The following is a 19649-nucleotide window of genomic DNA, read 5'->3' as shown; positions in this document are numbered from 1 at the left end:
CCTCGTTTATTGACTGAATAACAGAAATTAAATCCTGGTTTTCTTCAAATTTTCTTGAAATAGTGACAAAGTTAAGGTTCTCCTCATTGGTACAAAATCAACATTATCCAATACTGATCATTTTTCATTTGTTATTGATAATTCCTGTTTCCCCTTCCTTCATAGGTTAAGAGTCTGGGTGTCATCCTTGATAGTACTGTATCTTTTCAGTCCCACATCAATAACATCTCCCGGTCTGCATATTTTAACCTGCATAACATTAATCGTATTTGCTCCTTCCTCACTCTCCATACAACTGCTATCCTTGTTCATAGCCTTGTCACCTCTCATTTGGAATATTGTAGTTCACTTTTCTTTGGTCTTTTTCGCAAATCTCTTTATAAGCTTCAACTGGTCCAGAATTCAGCTACCCGCAAAATTACTAGAACCCTGTCTACTCACCATATCTCTCTCATCTTGTAGCAGGTTCACTGGCTTACGGTTAAGTTTTGTATTGACTTAAAAATTATCCTGTTAACATTTAAGGCTATCCACAACCTTCCCAACCCTCCATATCTGTTTGACCTACTCCATGTTGCCATTCCCTCCCGCAGCCTTAGATCCTCTTCCTCCATCCACTTGACTGTCCCCTTCCCCCATCTTACTATCATGGAGAACAGAGCATTCAGTTGCTCTGCTCCCCAGCTTTGGAACTCATTACCATCCAAGCTTAGAAATATTGATTCATTCTCGCTTTTCAAATCTAAATTTAAAACTCATCTATTTAAGACTGTTTTTTGTCTTATAATTCCTCTGCCTGATTTTAATATATGTATTTTTTTTAGTTTTGTTGATAATGTGTGTTTTATCTATTGTTCAGTGTTCTTAAGTGTTTAGAAAGGCGTCTACGAATAAATAAAATGTATTATTTTTATTATTATATGTACAGTATATATCTATAATAATAAAAGGCAAAGCCCTCACTGACTGACTGACTCACTGACTCATCACTAATTCTCCAACTTCCCATGTAGGTAGAAAGCTGAAATATGGCAGGCTTTTTACAGCTTACTTACAAAAGTTAAGCAGGTTTCATTTCGAAATTCTATACGTAACGGTCGACAACGTCCGCCATGTTGAACTTTCTTATTTATGGCCCCATCTTCACGAAATTTTCCCTGCGCTAACCGAAACCGATGTACTTACTTATTTCGATGGTATGATGCCACTGTCGGCCGCCATATTGAACTTTCCAACGTCACCAATTTTCAAACTTCCCGTGTTGGTAGAAGTCTGACCCCATCTTCACGAAATTTGGTAGGTGGCTTCCCTGCACTAACCAAACCGATGTACAGACTTATTTCGGTGGTATGACGCCACTGTCGGCCGCCATATTGAATTTTCCAAACTCACTAATTCTCCAACTTCCCGTGTAGGTAGAAGGCTGAATTTTGGCAGGCCCATTCCTTACAGCTTACTTACAAAAGTTAAGCAGGTTTCATTTCAAAATTCTAGGCGTAACGGTCATAATGATCAACAACGTCCGCCATATTGAACTTTCTTATTCATGGCCCCGTCTTCATGAAATTTGGTAGGTGGCTTCCCTGCTCTAACCGAAACCAATGTACATACTTATTTAGGAGGTATGACGCCACTGTCAGCCGCCATATTGAACTTTCCAACGTCACTAATTCTCCAACTTCCCGTGTAGGTAGAAGGCTGAAATTTGGTACTATTTCGGTGGTATCATGCCACTGTCGGCCGCCATATTGAACTTTTAACGGAAACCGATGTCCGTACTTATTTCGTTGGTATGACACCACTGTCGACCACCTTATTGAACTTTCCAACGTCACTAATTCTCCAACTTCCCGTGTAGGTAGAAGGCTGAAATTTGGCAGGCCCATTCCTTACAGCTTATTTACAACAATTAAGCAGGTTTCATTTCGAAATTCTATGCGTGATGGTCATAACGGTCAACAACGTCCGCCATGTTGAACTTTCTTATTTATGGCCCCATCTTCTCGAAATTTGGTAGGCGGCTTCCCTGCACTAACTGAAAACCAATGTACATACATTGGTATGATGCCTCTGCCGGCCCCATCTTGCGCCCCAAAACATGAAGCTGAGTCTCAGTACTTTAACAACACCAGCCGCCTTCAGCTTTAAACAGCAACAGCGCTGTTATTTATTGTAGCGGGATCTTTATAATGTTCCTTGTATCACCCATTGACGTCAGGCGCTTATAGCATGTCTGTGATCTTTTTGGATGCGCTTATATAGCAAACTGCTACAGCGCTGGGAGACTGCGATTGCTTTGGGACACTCTTCCGCATGTCGTCCCTTTGGGTGGAATCCCACATGAGTTTAGAAACTCACTCACACCAGCCATGATTCTTTTTAAAGGTAAAGTGCAGTTTTATTTGTTTTATTTATTTTTACTTTATATTTTGTATTGATCATTTTTATATGTATAGTTTTGGGTTGTGGAATGAATCATCTGAGTTTCCATTATTTCTTCTGGGGAAATTCGCTTTGATATACAAGTGCTTTGGATTGTGAGGACATTTCCGGAACGAATTTTGCTCACAAACCGAGGTTCCACTGTGTGTGGGGAGAGAGAGTGAGAGAGAGAGAGAGAGCCACCTTGCCTTATATTGCAAAAGAATCAGAATGAAAGAATACCACACACAAAATGCAACAAATAGCCACAAACTAGCAATATGTAAGTAAAATATACATTATTGCGTTTACAGTGTTCCAATCTTAGGCCACACATTAGCCGTGGGACATTCTATTGTTTGAAGCTATGGCTCTGGGAAGACCTTTCAGTGTATCTGTGCAGATGCTTAGCAGTTTTTTCTTGGATCAGGAAAAAAGAAATGCCTTGTAAATAGTAATAAATATTTCATTGTTATTATCTGGACTACTAAATGAGTTGTGACTGCTATGATCCTACAATTGGCCTGCCTGTGTAAAAGTACTGTGCAAGGCTGCAACAGTTCTGTGATGAAACACTGGCCTTGAAAAGCATCATGGGGTGCTGGTTAAAAAAAAAAAACTATCCTAAACCGGCCCATGGTGAATTTACTGGAAAATATTCAATGAACAAGGTCACCAGCAAACACAGTGTATTGCTACACATTTGGAGTTGTTCTGGAGTTATGTCAAATGTATTTAAATTGACTTCTGCAGTGAGCACTGTGCTCAAATGATACCTGAATTTTATTAAAGAGCATTGTAATGCTGAAGCATCTCTTTTGTAGCTGAACATCCCAGTATTTAATATATGCTACATTTCTTATTTTGTTTAAGCCTATCTGTTATTTAGGTGATTTTCCTTTTTAAGGCATCTTAAGGTTGACTGACAGCTCTTTTAAGTTGTCCCAGTATGAGCAAGTGTGGACAGCAATTTCTGATGATTGTTTCATTTAAAGATGGTTCCAGAAATTGAGCATTGTCCAGCATCAGATTGCTGCAGATTTGTGCCCATTTTGTGCTATGATGGGCTTTCCCCCTTTGAGGATCCTTTACTGTAAAAAACAGTTCATAGAATTGAATTTTTAGTCCTGTTAATGCTAAGTGGTCTGTCTTGAAAATAGTAGAAATCATTACATAGTCAAGTGAACTCTCAATAAGGATTTTAAAATAACAGTATATGTGCAAAAAACAGCTTCAAGAGTTATTGACAGCTTATAAAATATTCTAACTAACCAATACACTTCATAAAATTCAAAATGTTTGTCTGAATGAAGAATTATCTTTTTAGAAAACAGAAATGTGTCATAGAGACCACTGTTATCTAAAATCTGTAGCATTGGTTGCTTGTAGCCGTAAGTGTACATTTTTTTGAAAAGTCTAAATTATATTGAACATTTGTACAAGTTTAAATTTGAAAAAGTCAGCATTACCAATATTTTAAGGTTATATGAAAATAATTATGGAAAAAATTTCTTTTGAGGTTTTACAAATACTAAAATATTCATAGTGTTTAACATTTTATTTAGATTTACATACATTATTTTTATTGGCCTTTGAAATCTGTTGACCAATTTATGAACATAAATAGCGGGTTAGAAAAAAAGGATGGATTTTTTAATTAACAGTTTTCTTATTTTCTGTTGCTTTTCTTTTTGGTGAAAATTTGTTAATAAAGTAATATATCTTCTCCTATACTTGAAGGTGCATTTTTATTGTCATTCAGGAAGGTTTACTCAGATTTGGCAAATTCATTATTTTCTATACTTAGGTCCTCTTACTGGTCATCTTGAAATATTGAAGTGATCCTAACATGTGCATAAGTCTGAATTCCACCCGTATATTTCATGTTGGTACTTTTTTTTTTGCAAGAACTCTTTTCAACTAACTACTTTAAAAAGAACCCTCTAATCTCATATCTTAGAGGAAATAACAGGCATTCAAATGTATTAACTTTAAAAAACATGCATCTATGCACAAAATTAATTCATTCTGTCTCTGAGTAGTCACAAGATTATCTTTTTTTTTTAATTTCCACATTTACAGTATATTTTGACAGGCATTGTCATTTCTGCAGTTTATTAAGCTGTGCAAGTTCTCATTCAAAAGCTCATGCCTTTCATGCAAAAGATCATATTTAGTTTCAAAACTTGTCAATTTGCATGAATATTTAATACAACTAGTGCTCATCTGTCCAGTTCATTTGTATTTTTTGTCTTGGTTGGAGGATATACTTAATGTTGCTGTGCTAATTTCTTTTAGTAATGATATTTAGACCAATTTAGCAATTGCACTTGCTTCTCGTTTTTTTTAAACCTTTCATTTTCCTTTATTGCTTTGTGACACAGGCTTTCATTGGACTGTCATTTTGTTTGTAAACCCTTATTTCACCCATGGAACTGACTTTGAAACCGTTTTATTTCATGTATGTGATACTGCAGGCTCTGACTTTTGTTATCAAATTTAGCATCTTAATTTTTTTCAGTAAAGTATATTGTACTATCTTAAAAATATTTATATTGCTTGTTTAGTTACACTTATAAAGCAAAATTTACAGTGGAACTTACTGAGTTAATTTTTTATTTTCACATAAAATTATACTAAACATCATGGCATTATTGTATTGACTACCATGAAAGGCACATGAAAAAAATACTTGAACAAGCACTGCCTGCTTTATTCTTTATGTATTTTTGAATAACATTTTTAAACAAAGCATTCACTTTTTAGCTATGTTTTTGCTCTGGAACAATCCTCACCTCATACCTCAGTCGTTTACACTTTACGGTACCAGAGTCAGTTTCCAAAACCTCTAAAACTGGGCTTTGTTTCACACAGACATTAGACACCCCTTTGTTTTGCCTCCTCCTTTCTCTTCCTCAGCAGTCATTCAATGACAAGCGTAAAAAGAACCTCTTTTCCCGAAAATTCCCTTTCTACAAGAACAAGGAGCAGAGTGAGATGGAAACCAGTGATCTTGACCGTAAGTAACTAGAACTGGACAGTCTCTATTGGTCTGGTCAGCCAGTAAAAGATTATCTTTTTACCATGGAGCCGTCTTTGGGAATTGAAACAGGCAGAATGATCAGTGACAATCAGAACCTATTTTACTTGCTTTTGAAGGATTTCTTTAGTTTGGGTCTCAAATCAAGATGCAATAATCTTGTACCTGTTTCATCTCCATGGTTTGCCCTAATGCTTTTTCAAAGCATGCATTTGAAATTGATCTAATCCCTTCTATCAATGTGAGATTTGCAGCTTCTACCAATTATACTTTACTGGTTTTGCAGCAAGTGGAATTTGAAGAACCGGTCAAAGCCCCCAAACCTGTTATCCAGTGGTAGGATATATATTCTATATAAGTAACAAATGTCTTTTTGTGATTGTTTCTTTTGTTTGCTTGCTCTCTTTGGACTGCTCATCAGGAGATCCCAGACGACATGGGATCAAAAGGCATAAGTAAGTGAAACAACTCTGAAATTCACAGATAAGAAGCTTTCCACAAACTTTCAACTCCTTTCCTTTAATTTAGCATTTTTAATTCATAACCTCCCACTCCATTAAGTTTGGTCATAAGTCAGATTACAATTTCTCTATATTACATTTTTAACATGTTCAGTTTTTCTCCACTGGCTGTGTATTATAATCAATTACATATGTAAATCTGATGAGACATTTATGTAAATATTTAAAACATGTACTTGCAAGTTTTCTTTTACAAAATGAATTTTCAGTTTTATTTATAAAAAGTAATATGGCATTAATAATGTCTGATTGCTAGTTATCATGTATGTTATTTATATACTGTAATTTCATAAGGCAGAAAAGTACATTTCCTAGAGTAGAATAGTACTAGGGTGTTGTACCATGTTAGCCATTATGAATGAGAAATCAAGTCAAATGACACCTTTTATTGGCTAACTAAAAAAGATTACAATATGCAAGCTTTTGAGGCAACTCAGAAAATACTATAAGCATGTAATTATTATTATTTATGTTTGACTCAATTTCCTTGGAAGTTAGTGCAAATTTGCCAGTATTTCTTTTAATTATATTTTTACTATGAAAGTAACTGATCACTCCTGGGAAAGGAAAAAAAATTCAAGTAGACAAAAGGAGAGAGGGGGAGAAATAAGATTTTAATAGTACAATGATCTGAATGACTGCTCATAACTGTAACACCAGTAAGAATGTTTTTCAGTATATATGAAATAAGTTCTTTTTGGTTAGCCTAAGGTGCAAGATGTATTTCAACTATGCTAAAATAAACTACATTTTCATTCTTCCTTAAGACTTAAACACAAGTCTTGATAACAAGTGGCTGACACAAGAACTGGCTGCATTTTATTGTTTCCATTAAAGTTTTAACTGAAATTTAGACCTACCCAAGAAACCTCTGAAAAGAAATTACCATATTCCATAATATAAGTATGTTACCTGCAGTAAATATTACACTGATGATTTGCCATTCTAGACTTATGTTATATTAACTACTGCTGACAGTGTTTTTGTACTTTCTATATGATAAGGTTGTAAGGAGTTTAAAGTAGAAGGAAATTGAAATTTTAATATCTTCACACGTCATCTGTGCATACAGACAAAGCAAAACCGCTGTCAAAAACTAGACAATAAATTTAGCAAGAAAAACCTATCAAATGATTAAACTATCTTTATTATCTCTATATATAATCTTCATTTGGATCTTGATCGTTGTTTGTCTGCGAATGAATTAGAAGAAGCAGCACTAGATGGCAGTAGAGAGACAGCTAAAACATAGGCATTGCATTAAGAATCTCCTCCAGGCTTATACTACTGAAGACTGTAGTACTCCAGTTACACCTCAAAACACAGACATTCAAACTAAACCATTTGTTGTGCTTAAATTAACTAAAGAGATCTTCATTTAGATCTTGATCTTTGTTTGTCCGCGAATTCCACGCATGCATAGACCACCTTCCAGTTTAGTACGTTGTTCTTACTCACGGATGTCAACAATGTGCTGAAATAACGAAAGGGGTGGTGGACAGTGTGACGCTGATTAGCTCCTGAGGCCTGGTTAGAGTATGAGATTGCCGAAGACAAAAGGTACGTGCCTATGTAACATATGAATGAAAGAAAGACAGTGTGTAAAATTAATGACAATGTAACAGCACGTTTCGGAAATTATTATTGTTACGTTGTAGCCGGCGAGTGCTGCGTGTGTCACACTTGTACTGTGGCTTGCTCACATGTCAGTGAAGTGATCCCTGTTTATGCCTTAAAGACCTGGATACCTATGTGTCCCCCTTTTATAACCATTGCTCCATGTATATTGCCTTACTCTTTGGATTGCCACAAAGCAACCTGCGAGATTGGAGAAAGATTGAGAATAGATCGTGAGAGGAAACAACAGTGTCGTGAAAACGAGACGGACTGTGAATGGACAGAAGCAGAAATGCTCCTACACCACCACATAATTACTATTTGGACAGTGATTCCGAGTAGGCCGTTCCTATCGAATCAGTGTCCAAGGGTTTTCTTTTGTAATTTTGTTTCCCTTATAAAAAATCATAATGCTTTGCGACGAAGAGCCCAGTTCACGACTGGCAGCCACGTTTAAACAGGGATCCCTTCACAGACAACTTTAACACGCGCAACGTAGTTGGGGGCACATGGCTAGTTTATTATATATGCCTAAACTTGCTTATCTATTTGTATAGTCAAAGCATTTACTTGCTCTGCAATTTTAGGCTTTGTAGTATTTTAAGATAGGCATGTTGAAAATATTTATTCAGACATTTTCTGTTTCTGATTCGTTTCTTTTTCTGAAATTAAGTTTGCCAGCTGCATACATTTTATGTTTACATATGCTGAGTGAAGTATATAATGTACCCTTGTAAGCTTTTGAAACTATGTAGGTGTCATAAATGTAATGGGTGCATTTAATGATCATAATGCCCTTTTCTTAATTATACTACTGGTCCATAGTTTTAGAACACCTAATTTTTTCTAGTCTTTCTTCAAATGTAATCAGTTGAAATGCAATGAATGACCTAAAATAATGAAAAAGTAAGCAGTAAACTGACAGAGGTTTAAATTTAAAGTTTAGGTTAGCAAAAAAAAAAAAGAAAGAAATTTCAGAATATTACAAACATATTACATAATATTATTGTATTATTATATTATTACAGAATATTATAATATTACAGAATATTACAAATGGGCCTTTTTTTATCATGATGATGCTGATCAGGGCAGCCACGGTAGGTTGGTCGCTGCTTATGTGTCAGTTGTTTTTTTTCTGTTTATCTTGCCTTTTGCAACAATATGAGGATTACTTACACACAAGATTAGCTCCTGTCTGTTGGGTTTGGACTCCATTTATCCTCAACTGATCAAGGACATTTACATATGGATTTACCACTTTTGAACCCTCCATCTGCAAACTCGGACTCCCAGCCAGGTAACTCACACCTGGAGTGGAGAAGGGGTAAGCGCACAGTGTCTCTTGTGAGGTTCAGGAGATGTGATTTTTGAGCGCCCTTTCCTGGACTAGTTTTATCCAACGTCATATCTCTGAGGAACAAAACTGACAAGCTTAATCTTCTTCTCACCACAATTATTTTCTCTCTTCAGCGTATTGCTTTGTGGAGACATGGCTTAATGTATCGGTTCTCTGCTTTACAGTGCAGATAGAGATGCTGATTGCTGCAATAAGTCAAATTTTCTTCAATAATTCTCGTTTGAGTTTACATCCCACCTGATGTAAACGTGAATGAAGCGCTGCAGCAGTTGGCAGATTACAACACTGGTTTGAAGAACAGTCATGCCAACTCCCTGATTATAGTGATAGGCAACTTTAATACAAACAGCTTGTAAAATGCCTCACTAGGGATGGGAAGACTTTGGATCACTGCTACTGTGCCATTAAGGATGTATACCGGGCTTTATGTCACATGCCACTGAGTAATTCTGACTGTGTTATGCTACAGTTGCTACCCATTTATAAAAAAAAAAAAAAAATTGGGTAAACCAGTAAAGTTCATGGACTGATGTGTCAGTTGAATAATTATAAGATTTTTATGCCTGTGAAAACATTCATGAGTTGACTGACACTGTTATTTCTTATACCAGCTTCTGGTAGGTTCAGTTCTCAGCAAACAATCACTCCTCTGTATAGAGAAACCTTTAGTCTGTTATTAATTACAAAAGGATATTTCCCAATGCTTACTTAGACAAACTTAAGTTATATGGCAGATTTGAACAACAAGGTGCTGAATTTTAACAACAGCCACTTCTTCACAAAAGCCTCACCCTCCTCTCCCTTTTCTATCAGAAAATATGTTGTCTGGAAGTTATTTTCAACTCAGAACTGCAAAATGTAAGTCAGTTCTGATTCTGTCTCACCTGCAACAATCAAAAACAGTGCCAAGCAGCTCATGGCCCCTCTTTACAGACATCTTTCACCAGTCTATTGCACAGTGTACTGTACCTGATTGCATTAAATCTTATGTTGTTGTTCCTGTTCCCAAAAGTGATAAAATAAGCTGCCTCAATGATTACAGGCCTATTGCTCTAACTTCAATTCTAATGGAAATATTTGAAAGACTTGTTCAAACCCATCTGAAGTCTTTTCCTGCTACTGTTCTTGACCCTCTTCAGTTTGCATATCGAGCAAATAGATCTATGGATGATGCCATCAACATGGGGCTTCATTTTGTGCTGGAGCATTTGGACAGTATAGGAACTTAAGTCAGAATACTGTTTGTTGACTTCAGTTCAGCTTTTAACACCATTGTCCCTGAAATGTTGTAAACTTATACAGACTGAACTGAATCCTTTCATCTGTAAATGGATTTGCAGTTTTCTGGTAAACCAGAAACAATTCATTCATGTGGGCTCCCACTGGTCTATCTCCATATTAGCACTGGTGCCCCTCAAGGCTGTGTACTTCCACCCCCTAATTTATTCCTTGTACACAAATGACTGCAGGTCCACTGATCTTTCAGTAAAAATGGCAATGAAACATATTATAGAAAAGAGGTGTCTCATCTTATGTCTTTGTGTGCTTCCAACAACCTAGTGCTCAATACCTCTAAGACTGTGGAAATGGTCATTGACTTTCACAAACGGCAGTTACGGACTTTCCCACTAGAAATTAATGATTCTGTAGTCAATATGGTGAAATCCTTAATTTTTGGGCACAACTATCACACGCACCCTCAGCTGGGACTTTAACACCACCTACAGGTATCCCTTATTTAACGCGGTTTTATTAAGTGCAGGTTTTGTATAACACTCTTATTTTGAATGCCAAAGCCCCATGAATACCACGGCTAGAATTTGATTAGCGTGTTTTTTTTTAAATTGCGCAAAAGTAGAAACAAGAGGTTGCAACTGAACATGCAGGTCTCACCGTCCCTCCTACGCCCAGCTCAGCAGCCATAATGGGCATTCAAATTCTCACGGAGTCATGAGTCACCAGTTCAGTTGCCAACAGTCACCATAAAGGGTGGACATTTTCGTTGCATATTTTCGCCAGTTGTTCACCTTTTTATCCTTTCTATTAAGCGCTTGCCCTTTCCAAACATGAACAAGCAAAAGCATGAGTCCTCATTGGAAAGTGAAAAGAAGAGAAGAAAGCTCATTACTTTAGATGTGAAGCTTGAGAATTAAAAGATACAATCGTAGTGAAACAAAAGCAAGCATTGTCAGGGAACTCGGCTTCAATGAATTGACTATCAGGACAATTTTAGCAAAGGTAGATACCACGACCAAGGAAAATTGACATCAAAGACTGCAAGCATGCAATCGTTGCATAATAGAACTCCAATTATGATTGAAATAGAAGATCTCTTAACATTGAAATAATTTGATGCAATGTTCTCTACGTTTGAAACCCTTAAACATCAAATTACCGAAATGGATTCTGATGTTAGCAGAAGTGTGCTTGTCTGCCACAACTTAGAAAGTCAAATTGCTTGTTACAGACGGATCTATGAGAGCCAGAAGAAAGAATAAACAGTCCAAACGACCCTTCATAAATTCTTTTTTAAAACAAGTTAGTTTTAATTAATAAAGATTTTGTTTGCATTTTGACTTTTATTTTACACACACAAATACGAGTACTTTTTCCATGTACATTTTCCACATTTTAAATGATGGATCAATTACATTTTTTCTAATTAGTTTTTATATTTAATTAGTGTGGTTTTGCATAACAATGAATTAATTAATTGTGTTAATCAAGGGATACCTGTATATGACTAAATAGTCACAGTAGCAATTCAACTTCTTACACCAACTAATGAAATTAAATATGTCCCAGCCAATTCTAGTTTAACTTTTCAAAGCCGTAATTAAAAGTGTGATCACATTCTTCATTGTTAACTGGTTTGGTTCAGCAAAGGCACACTCCAGAAATAAATCACCATGGACTTAGCTCACGGTGCTCGTCGCCTATTCTATGAACTCCCCTCTGGTAAACGCTTCAGGTCAATTAAAATCAAAACTAACAGACACCTCAGTAGTTTCTTTCCCTGCGCCATAGTCCTCTCAAACCAGTAACCTAGCCTGACTTCTTAGTACAGTACACCCCCAAACTTCACAGGGGTTACGTTCTTAGAGCACCCACGAATTATGAAAAACCGTGAATTTTTTAATGTGGTTAAAAAAAATGTCTTTTTATAGTTTAAACCCTAAATATTCCCCCAAAACACTTTCATTTACTTTCAAACTCAGCTTCATACATTACCTAAAAATAAAGAATGTAAAGGTAAACCTGCATACTGTACAGTACTATACTGATATGTCAAATGCAGTGCTAGAATGTAAAATACAGATGTTACCGTTATATGTACTGTAATTCATGCAAGCGTGTTTTCATTTCCAGAAGCTTTAGGCAGTGCAGCTCGTTTTGGCGGCATCTTGGGGCTTTAACCCTTAAACTGCCACATACTTGGGGGTTAATGCATCCTTGGACGCCAAATACTTTTTTGCTGCATTTTAAGTAAACGTCACAATTCACAAAGAAAAAGTGAAATTTTAATGGAACACTTTTTTCATGCAAAGAGCATCACAGTTACTGCAGCACTAATCATTTTAAGCACTGCTAATTAACTGTAAAAACTATTTTAAAAACTACTGGAACAATATGTATAAAGTGCAACTGAGCAGCCACTAGTAAGCCCAGCAAGTAAGGGAGCAATGTGAAAGAAGTCTATCAGCATTTTTTAAGAGGGGGTTTTTGAGGAGCGTCTTTGTCTTTTAGGGGTGCGTTCAGCCCCCTGCTCACAAGGGGCTGGCAGTTGTCATGAGCTGGCTGCTCATCGAATGTACGGCACTGACTGATCAGCTCCTGCACACTCACAAATGGCACTGGGAAACAACTGCTGTATAGCCGGGTGTGGCAGTTTAAGGGTTAAGAGGAACAAAACAGAAAACACGAGAACACTCAGCTGGGGATGCATCACAGTCAATCAGCAGCAAGGAGAAATGAATAACGCTGTAGCATTCCGGTGCCGCTAAGATTCTCACTGTCGGGAAGACGGTGATTAATTTATTTTTATGGTGGAGAATCCACGGACGTACCCAGCTTTGGCCTAACCTGCACGCACTTAAAAACAGACAAAAACAAAGCAAACCGGTAATCAAACAGCAAATAAAGAATGTAATGAAAACAATGATAGCAACCCTGTTCCTCTTATGGCGATTACACATTAATACTAGAATTACCAGAGCCTACGAAAAAACTCATAGATCCATCCCACCTTAAAACGCTTCGCATCTCTCCGTCAGCGTCTTTTGTCTTCTAAATGTGTGGATAAGCAGCAAACAGCAAGCAGTCTACTATCACATCCCCTCACCCCGCACAGTTGTCTCAGCTCAAGTCTGTTTACCTGCATGTCAGTTGCTTAGAGTTGTATAGAGTGAGAAGTCAACCAAAATGACACTTTTTATAAATACTACATCGTTATTTGGAACACATGCATTTCATGTGTGATCCGTGTCTATAACATTCTATGTAAACACATCGTTAAAACAGAAACGTTTTTCATGTTTTGGTAATAATTGACAAAATGTAGACATGAAGTATATAATGTGTGAAGCCTGAATTCCATATATCAAACAAACACTTTCACAAAAGGTACAAATATAACAGAACAAATGTGCTTTTATTCAAAAATATAACTGCAGAAAAACAACCCACGTTTACCTGCGACATTGACACGCAATTGCTATGACAGCTTCGGTGGTGTAACGGTATCAGCTGCTGACTTGTAATCAAAGCTTCACGGGTTAGATCCCGGGCGACTCTGTTTTGAGAACTGAGCTGCTCGTATTCTTACTATTTTAGAAAAAAAACATACATTTGATTCCAGTCTGTAACAGCCCGTGTGATATATGATACTTGTAAAGGTTAGCTTTGTTTTTTTTTTTCTGTTATTCTCTCAGCCACGTTCATGATCCCAACTCCCCGACCACGCATTTTATACTGCTATTTTCACATAGACATGCTATAACAGAGGTACACTCAACTCATACCGACAATTCTACATCGGATCAAGAATGCACTTTTGCCATCGCTGTACTTTGTATATGTACATGGGAAGCTCTGCACTCGTGACTTTATGCTGTAGATCTGGCTGTTACAAAGGATGGTGCATGTACCCAAAACATTAACATTTATATGTTACTTACATAAAAACCAGATCCGATGTAGATCTGGCTACTTTGATAAATCAAAAATCTAAATTTAAATTTGTACAATTAATGATTCCATGATTTATTTATTTTTTTTAATTTACCAGTTTATTTGTTCTATGCCTTGATTTCATGAAACATTAAGACATTAAACTGCATGCATTTCTATAAAAACATAAAACTGAGGAGTTGTAAAACTTCTGACCAGTAGTGTAAATGTAAAAATAAATTGTCTTTACATTTCCTTCACTTAGTGTGTGGTTAGATTAAAATTTTCGGAAACAAAAGACCCTCAACAAAGTTTTTTCTGTTGTGCAGCTGGTTTTAAATGTCATAATATTCTATCCCTTTTTATGTTGCTTTCACTAAAAGCTTCTGTTAAAATATAAAATATTAATATTCCTGAGCTTATGTTTAATGAAGAAACCTGTTCTTAAGAAGAAATATAATCAGATTGTGTGCTATAACATATTTAATCTTATAAATGTAAGTGTAAAGATCAGTAAACATATTGTTTCAAATATATGCAACAAAATAAGTTCTCACAGGAAATATTCAAACTGTGAGTTTTTTTTTTAATAAATTTTCTTCATCAAAAAAGGAAAAAAAAATTGTATCATAAACACATCATATGGCTTTGTTTGCATCATTTATAGATATTCAGTATCAAGATTATACATATATTATCCTATTCACTTTATTAAAATTGTCTTAGCATTATATACTGATACACCTTCACAACAGATGATTTAAAAGGCATACTCATATAATGTAAAAAAAATGCTCAATAATTTAAAACTAAAGTAATAGAGATACGTTTTGAAACATCTGCTTTCTTATTGATTATATATATATTATCATTAATTTTTTCCTCCTTTATGTGTTCCCAAAATGATAAACGTTGACATTTCTTCATTTTAGACCTTCACACTGTTCTGTCAAACTTGTTTTGTATTTATGCTTGTTTATTTTGAAGTTTTGTTCTGTTTTACAAAACAACATTTGTATGTCTGTATTTTCATGTGCATACCATTATGTGTATATTTGTGTATGGCTTATGTTCCCTTTGTTGTAATTTCAGAGCATGTAACCTCTAATGCCAGCGATAGTGAAAGTAGTTACCGTAAGTCTGTGTTCCCTTTCCTATAATTTTGTTTTATGCATTTTTTAGGACTCGAAATAATTAACTCTTAAGTGTTTTTGCTTTCTAAAAGTAACTCTTTTCTTAAGTAACTGTTTTCACATTAATGCAACATCTTAGTCTATAAGCACTCATTTTACATTTAGGTGTACTGTAGGTATTATCATCCCAACATGCAGTCCTAGATTATTGCTTTATTTAGAATAAATAGATAATCAAAACATCAGTAATAAATATGTACAAATCTATTAATTTCTATTTAGATATGCTAAAGTTAACTGAACAGTAATTACAAAAAAGACATACTTTTAAATGTATAAAACTAAATATTTTTATATAGCCTTAAAACACTAGCTTTTTCTCTATTATGATGTTATGTTCTCATTTCTGTTTTTTTCCCAGTTTTTTTGCCATATGTAATAAAGCACTGAATTTTATTATAGTGCTTATCTACTACTTGATATTATTGCAGAAGTAAATATATACTAAAAATGTGTGACAAATATCGACAGTTGTTTCAATTTTTACAGTATTAGCAGATACCGTTTTAACTGTAAGAAAATTCTCTTGATATGAATAATGAAAATTATTTTATTTGCATTTATATACAATTCTTTCATAATATTTAGGTAGAAACAAGAATAGAGAAAACAATTATGTAGATGCTGCTTTCATTTATTGCAGGATTGTAAGTTATTCAGCCTTTCACAAAAGTAACAAGCAATAAATTAAACTTCTGTTTCTGAACATGCCGCATTATTTTTCTTTAGTCAAATACTATATTTTTATTTAGTCAAAGTATATTTACAGATTCATATACTGTATATTTTTTTATATCTCCGTCATTGAATAACAGCTGTTAGAGTATCACACTAGTATATTGTTTTTTTTAATGTAAAGAGAAAATGTTTAGTCTGGCAGAGTAGTGTATTCTTACAATTGATCATATTCTTCTGTAACTGTACCTTCAAGTAAATACATAAGAGTGAATCTGCGAAAGCAATGCAAGTATTGTTAGATAATGTTGTGTTTGCTATCCCTTAGCTTCAAAGAATCAATGAAGAGGAAAAAGACCAATACCTAACATTGTGATGGTGTTCCCATGTATATGTCCATAATTCCCTAGAAAAGAAAAATCCGCTAGGGAATTTTTCATAGGGTTTGAGGTATTGGCCAGGAAAGGCTTATTATAGAGTAAAACCAGATACGTATGAGGTTATAAGCATTTATTTTGTTATATATTATTAGAATTGTTCACTTCAAGTTAATTTGTGATCTATAAAAGAAACCAAAGTTAGTAATGTGAATCGAACATTATTTGAAACAAAAGGAGGTAAACTTTATTAAGCTGTCCGCACACTATTGTTGAAGTGTAGTATAATGATTCCTCTGGCAGTACTAAGACAGCCAAATGTATACTTTATTATAAAGTATTGATTTAGCCAGCTGTTAAGGACTTATTTGCCTAATATAGTCTTCCATACAGAATGATGCACTAATTCTCTATATTGATTCACTTGCCAGTTCTGGAGGTAGGTTCAGGAAATATGTGCAATAACTATAGAATTTAGGAAAACCTGGTGGATGACTTAAAAAGTGTCAGCCATTTTGATTATCTTGGCTTTTAACCCTCATGGTTAACATAAGTAATCAAGGCTTCACAGCATTCCTTTCTCTGTTTCATATCTTCATAACTGATTAAACATATTTATTCAATTAACTTAATAGTTATTATTTTTACATGTTTACAGTACAGCTTTGTTGATAAAATGATTCTATACTATTTGGAAATTAAATTTATTATGTTTTTATTAACCTTTTTTAACTTCTGTCCCTTCACTCAGGTGGCCAAGAAGAATATGTCTTATCTTATGAACCTGTAAGCCAGCAAGAAGGTGAGCTATAATTTCCATGGCATAAAAATGTAATGATATATTCCTATGCTTACAAACCGTAATGTTCTCTGCTAAATCACGAATGTATATTTTAGTTTCCAACAAGTAATCTGATCATTTAATGCAGGAATATTTTTTTAATTAATATGGTAGCTACAGAATCCTCCCAGACCGATGCTCTAGTTTTGTAACTTCAAAGCACAGTTGCAAGCATAATGCTTTACTTTTCATTTGTGTGACTCATTTTACTTAAATGGCATATAGAAACCAATATGATAACATGCAACAATAATTCAATATATATTCAATATACAATATATATCTTATATCAATATATATCTATATATTTTCTTTGGATATCAGTAGTATTTCACTTTTTGTTGCAATGTGTAATAGAAGTTTTTTTTCTTTTTTAATTAGTTAATTACACTCGCCCAGTGATAGTGTTGGGACCTATGAAAGATCGCATTAATGATGACCTTATCTCAGAATTTCCTGACAAGTTTGGTTCCTGTGTTCCTCGTGAGTATTCAGCAGTTTAAATGTGCTTTTTTTTCCTTTCTAGTGTACAACAAATCAAACTTTTGATTTGCTTTAAGTTATTAAAATGTGAAGATTTATGTTCCCTTTGTTATTCCTGTAGGAAAAAGATTTTGTATCATTATTAAATTAGAACCCCCATTTTGACATTTTCAGCTTCCCCATAGTGCCTTTACTTTTACTGGGTGCAATGTTTGATTCACCTGTGAAACGTTTTGACAGTATAAAAAGAAAGAACACATTACATAGTTTTAATAATATGTAATATATATTCCCAAAGTCCATTTTCCACCTTCTATATTTTGCTTACCTACACAACATACCATAAAGAGTAAATCAGTGCTTTCTACTGCTTTTCTAGGTCTTTAAAAGCATGTAATTTTGATAGTTTACTTTATAGCATATATTGCTTTTATCAGAATAAGCTATGCCAATCATGTTATGGCCCAATGATGTTTTGTGAAAAACAAGAGATGGGTGATGCACAGCTCCTGTTTTTTGCGCCCTTGAAATAACTTAAGTCCTTGATAGAAGCACTAAATGTAGGTGTGATTTTAAAAAAGAAAAATTGAGTTGTTCTGTTAGTCTTAAACCTCCACACCATTTTCTGTAATGATATTTATGCTGGATATCTCTAACCTGTGTTGTTACAGAAAAACTGTATACCAAATTTTTGCTAGCAAGACTGCTACATTGATTTCTAGTGTCCTCGATTTAGAGTTAAATTTAACTTAGTCTACACATCTTCTATAGTTTTATTTCTTAGTTAATGACTTTCAGCAAAGGAAATCTCTTTTAATGTATTCCAGATACAACTAGGCCAAAGCGTGATTATGAGGTGGATGGCAGAGACTACCACTTTGTTACATCACGAGAGCAAATGGAAAAAGATATACAGGATCATAAATTCATTGAAGCTGGCCAGTACAATAATCACTTGTATGGTACCAGTGTGCAGTCTGTCCGAGAAGTAGCAGAAAAGGTAAAAAATAAATAAATAAGATTAAGATTTATTAAATAGAACTGTGAATGTATCCGTAGCTAACCTTTGCAGCTAGTATGGAATTTAAATGTGAAGCTTGAATCTCCTGGAAATAAGTTAGTGTTGCTTTTTCAAATGATCATTATAAAATACATTAACGTTAAAAAACATTTTAATGGTTTAAAAAATTATTTTAAAAATATTATGTACTGTATATATTTCTTTGAAAATATTGCATGGAATTTTTCTCTTGATGTTTCACCATTGGTTTGTTTCTCTTGCATGCCAATTTGCATTCAAGTTTAGTTAGATCCATCTTACTGTACCCCAAACAAGGTCATGGTGGGGCCTGACCTTATCCCAGTTAAATCAAGTGCATGACAGGAAACACCAGTCTCTCACAGAATCTTTGCTATACTGCATTTATAATGTGTATACTGTATAGTGCACTGGGCTAATATATGGAGTTGTTTTTTTATAGAAATACACTGAATTAAATATAATCTATCTAATTCCCTAGTACATTATAGTAATATGTAATCCAGACCTCCTTTTGAAACACATTTGGTTAAGCTACATACTTCATTTGAAAAACGTTTTAGGTATATCCCATGAAATGTTGTGTTTTTTTTGTTTTTTGTTTTTTTTTAAACACGTGGACATATCAAGATTATATATTCATGTAAGTTGTATCTGTATATAAAGGTGATGTAAATAGGGGAAAAATGAAAATCTGACTTTGCAATAATTTATTTAATGAAAAATGAACAGATATACCATTTCTGTCTGTGGAAAATATAAGTACACCCTTTACCTCTGATAGCTGCTGTTTTTCCCTTTGGCAGAAACAACCTCAAGTAGGTGTTTCCTGTAACTTTCCACTAGTCTCTGAAACCAACTGGGAGAGTGTTTTTCCCACTCTTTAATTCAGGATTATTTCTTCTGTGTGCAA

General features: G+C 34.7%; 1 protein-coding gene across 17 annotated transcripts in view; it reads left to right on the top strand.

The window, feature by feature from the left end:
• The window catches only part of dlg1a (discs large MAGUK scaffold protein 1a), a 562325-nt gene that overhangs the window by 525586 nt on the left and 17090 nt on the right, over positions 1-19649 (top strand). For 9 of the 17 annotated variants that reach the window (XM_039758348.1, XM_039758380.1, XM_039758332.1 and 6 more), the window contains 5 exons: positions 5341-5440; positions 15221-15262; positions 17125-17175; positions 17596-17697; positions 18525-18697. In XM_039758348.1, coding sequence (XP_039614282.1) covers positions 5341-5440; positions 15221-15262; positions 17125-17175; positions 17596-17697; positions 18525-18697 — 468 coding nt within the window. Of the gene's footprint in view, positions 1-5340; positions 5441-5882; positions 5917-15220; positions 15263-17124; positions 17176-17595; positions 17698-18524; positions 18698-19649 lie in introns of all 17 variants that reach the window. The other 8 variants (XM_039758365.1, XM_039758440.1, XM_039758397.1 and 5 more) reach the window with 3 other exon arrangements.

This window comes from Polypterus senegalus, chromosome 1 (genome assembly GCF_016835505.1).
Source record: "Polypterus senegalus isolate Bchr_013 chromosome 1, ASM1683550v1, whole genome shotgun sequence".
NCBI lineage: Eukaryota > Metazoa > Chordata > Cladistia > Polypteriformes > Polypteridae > Polypterus > Polypterus senegalus.
This window is presented reverse-complemented; position numbering and strand designations above follow the sequence as displayed.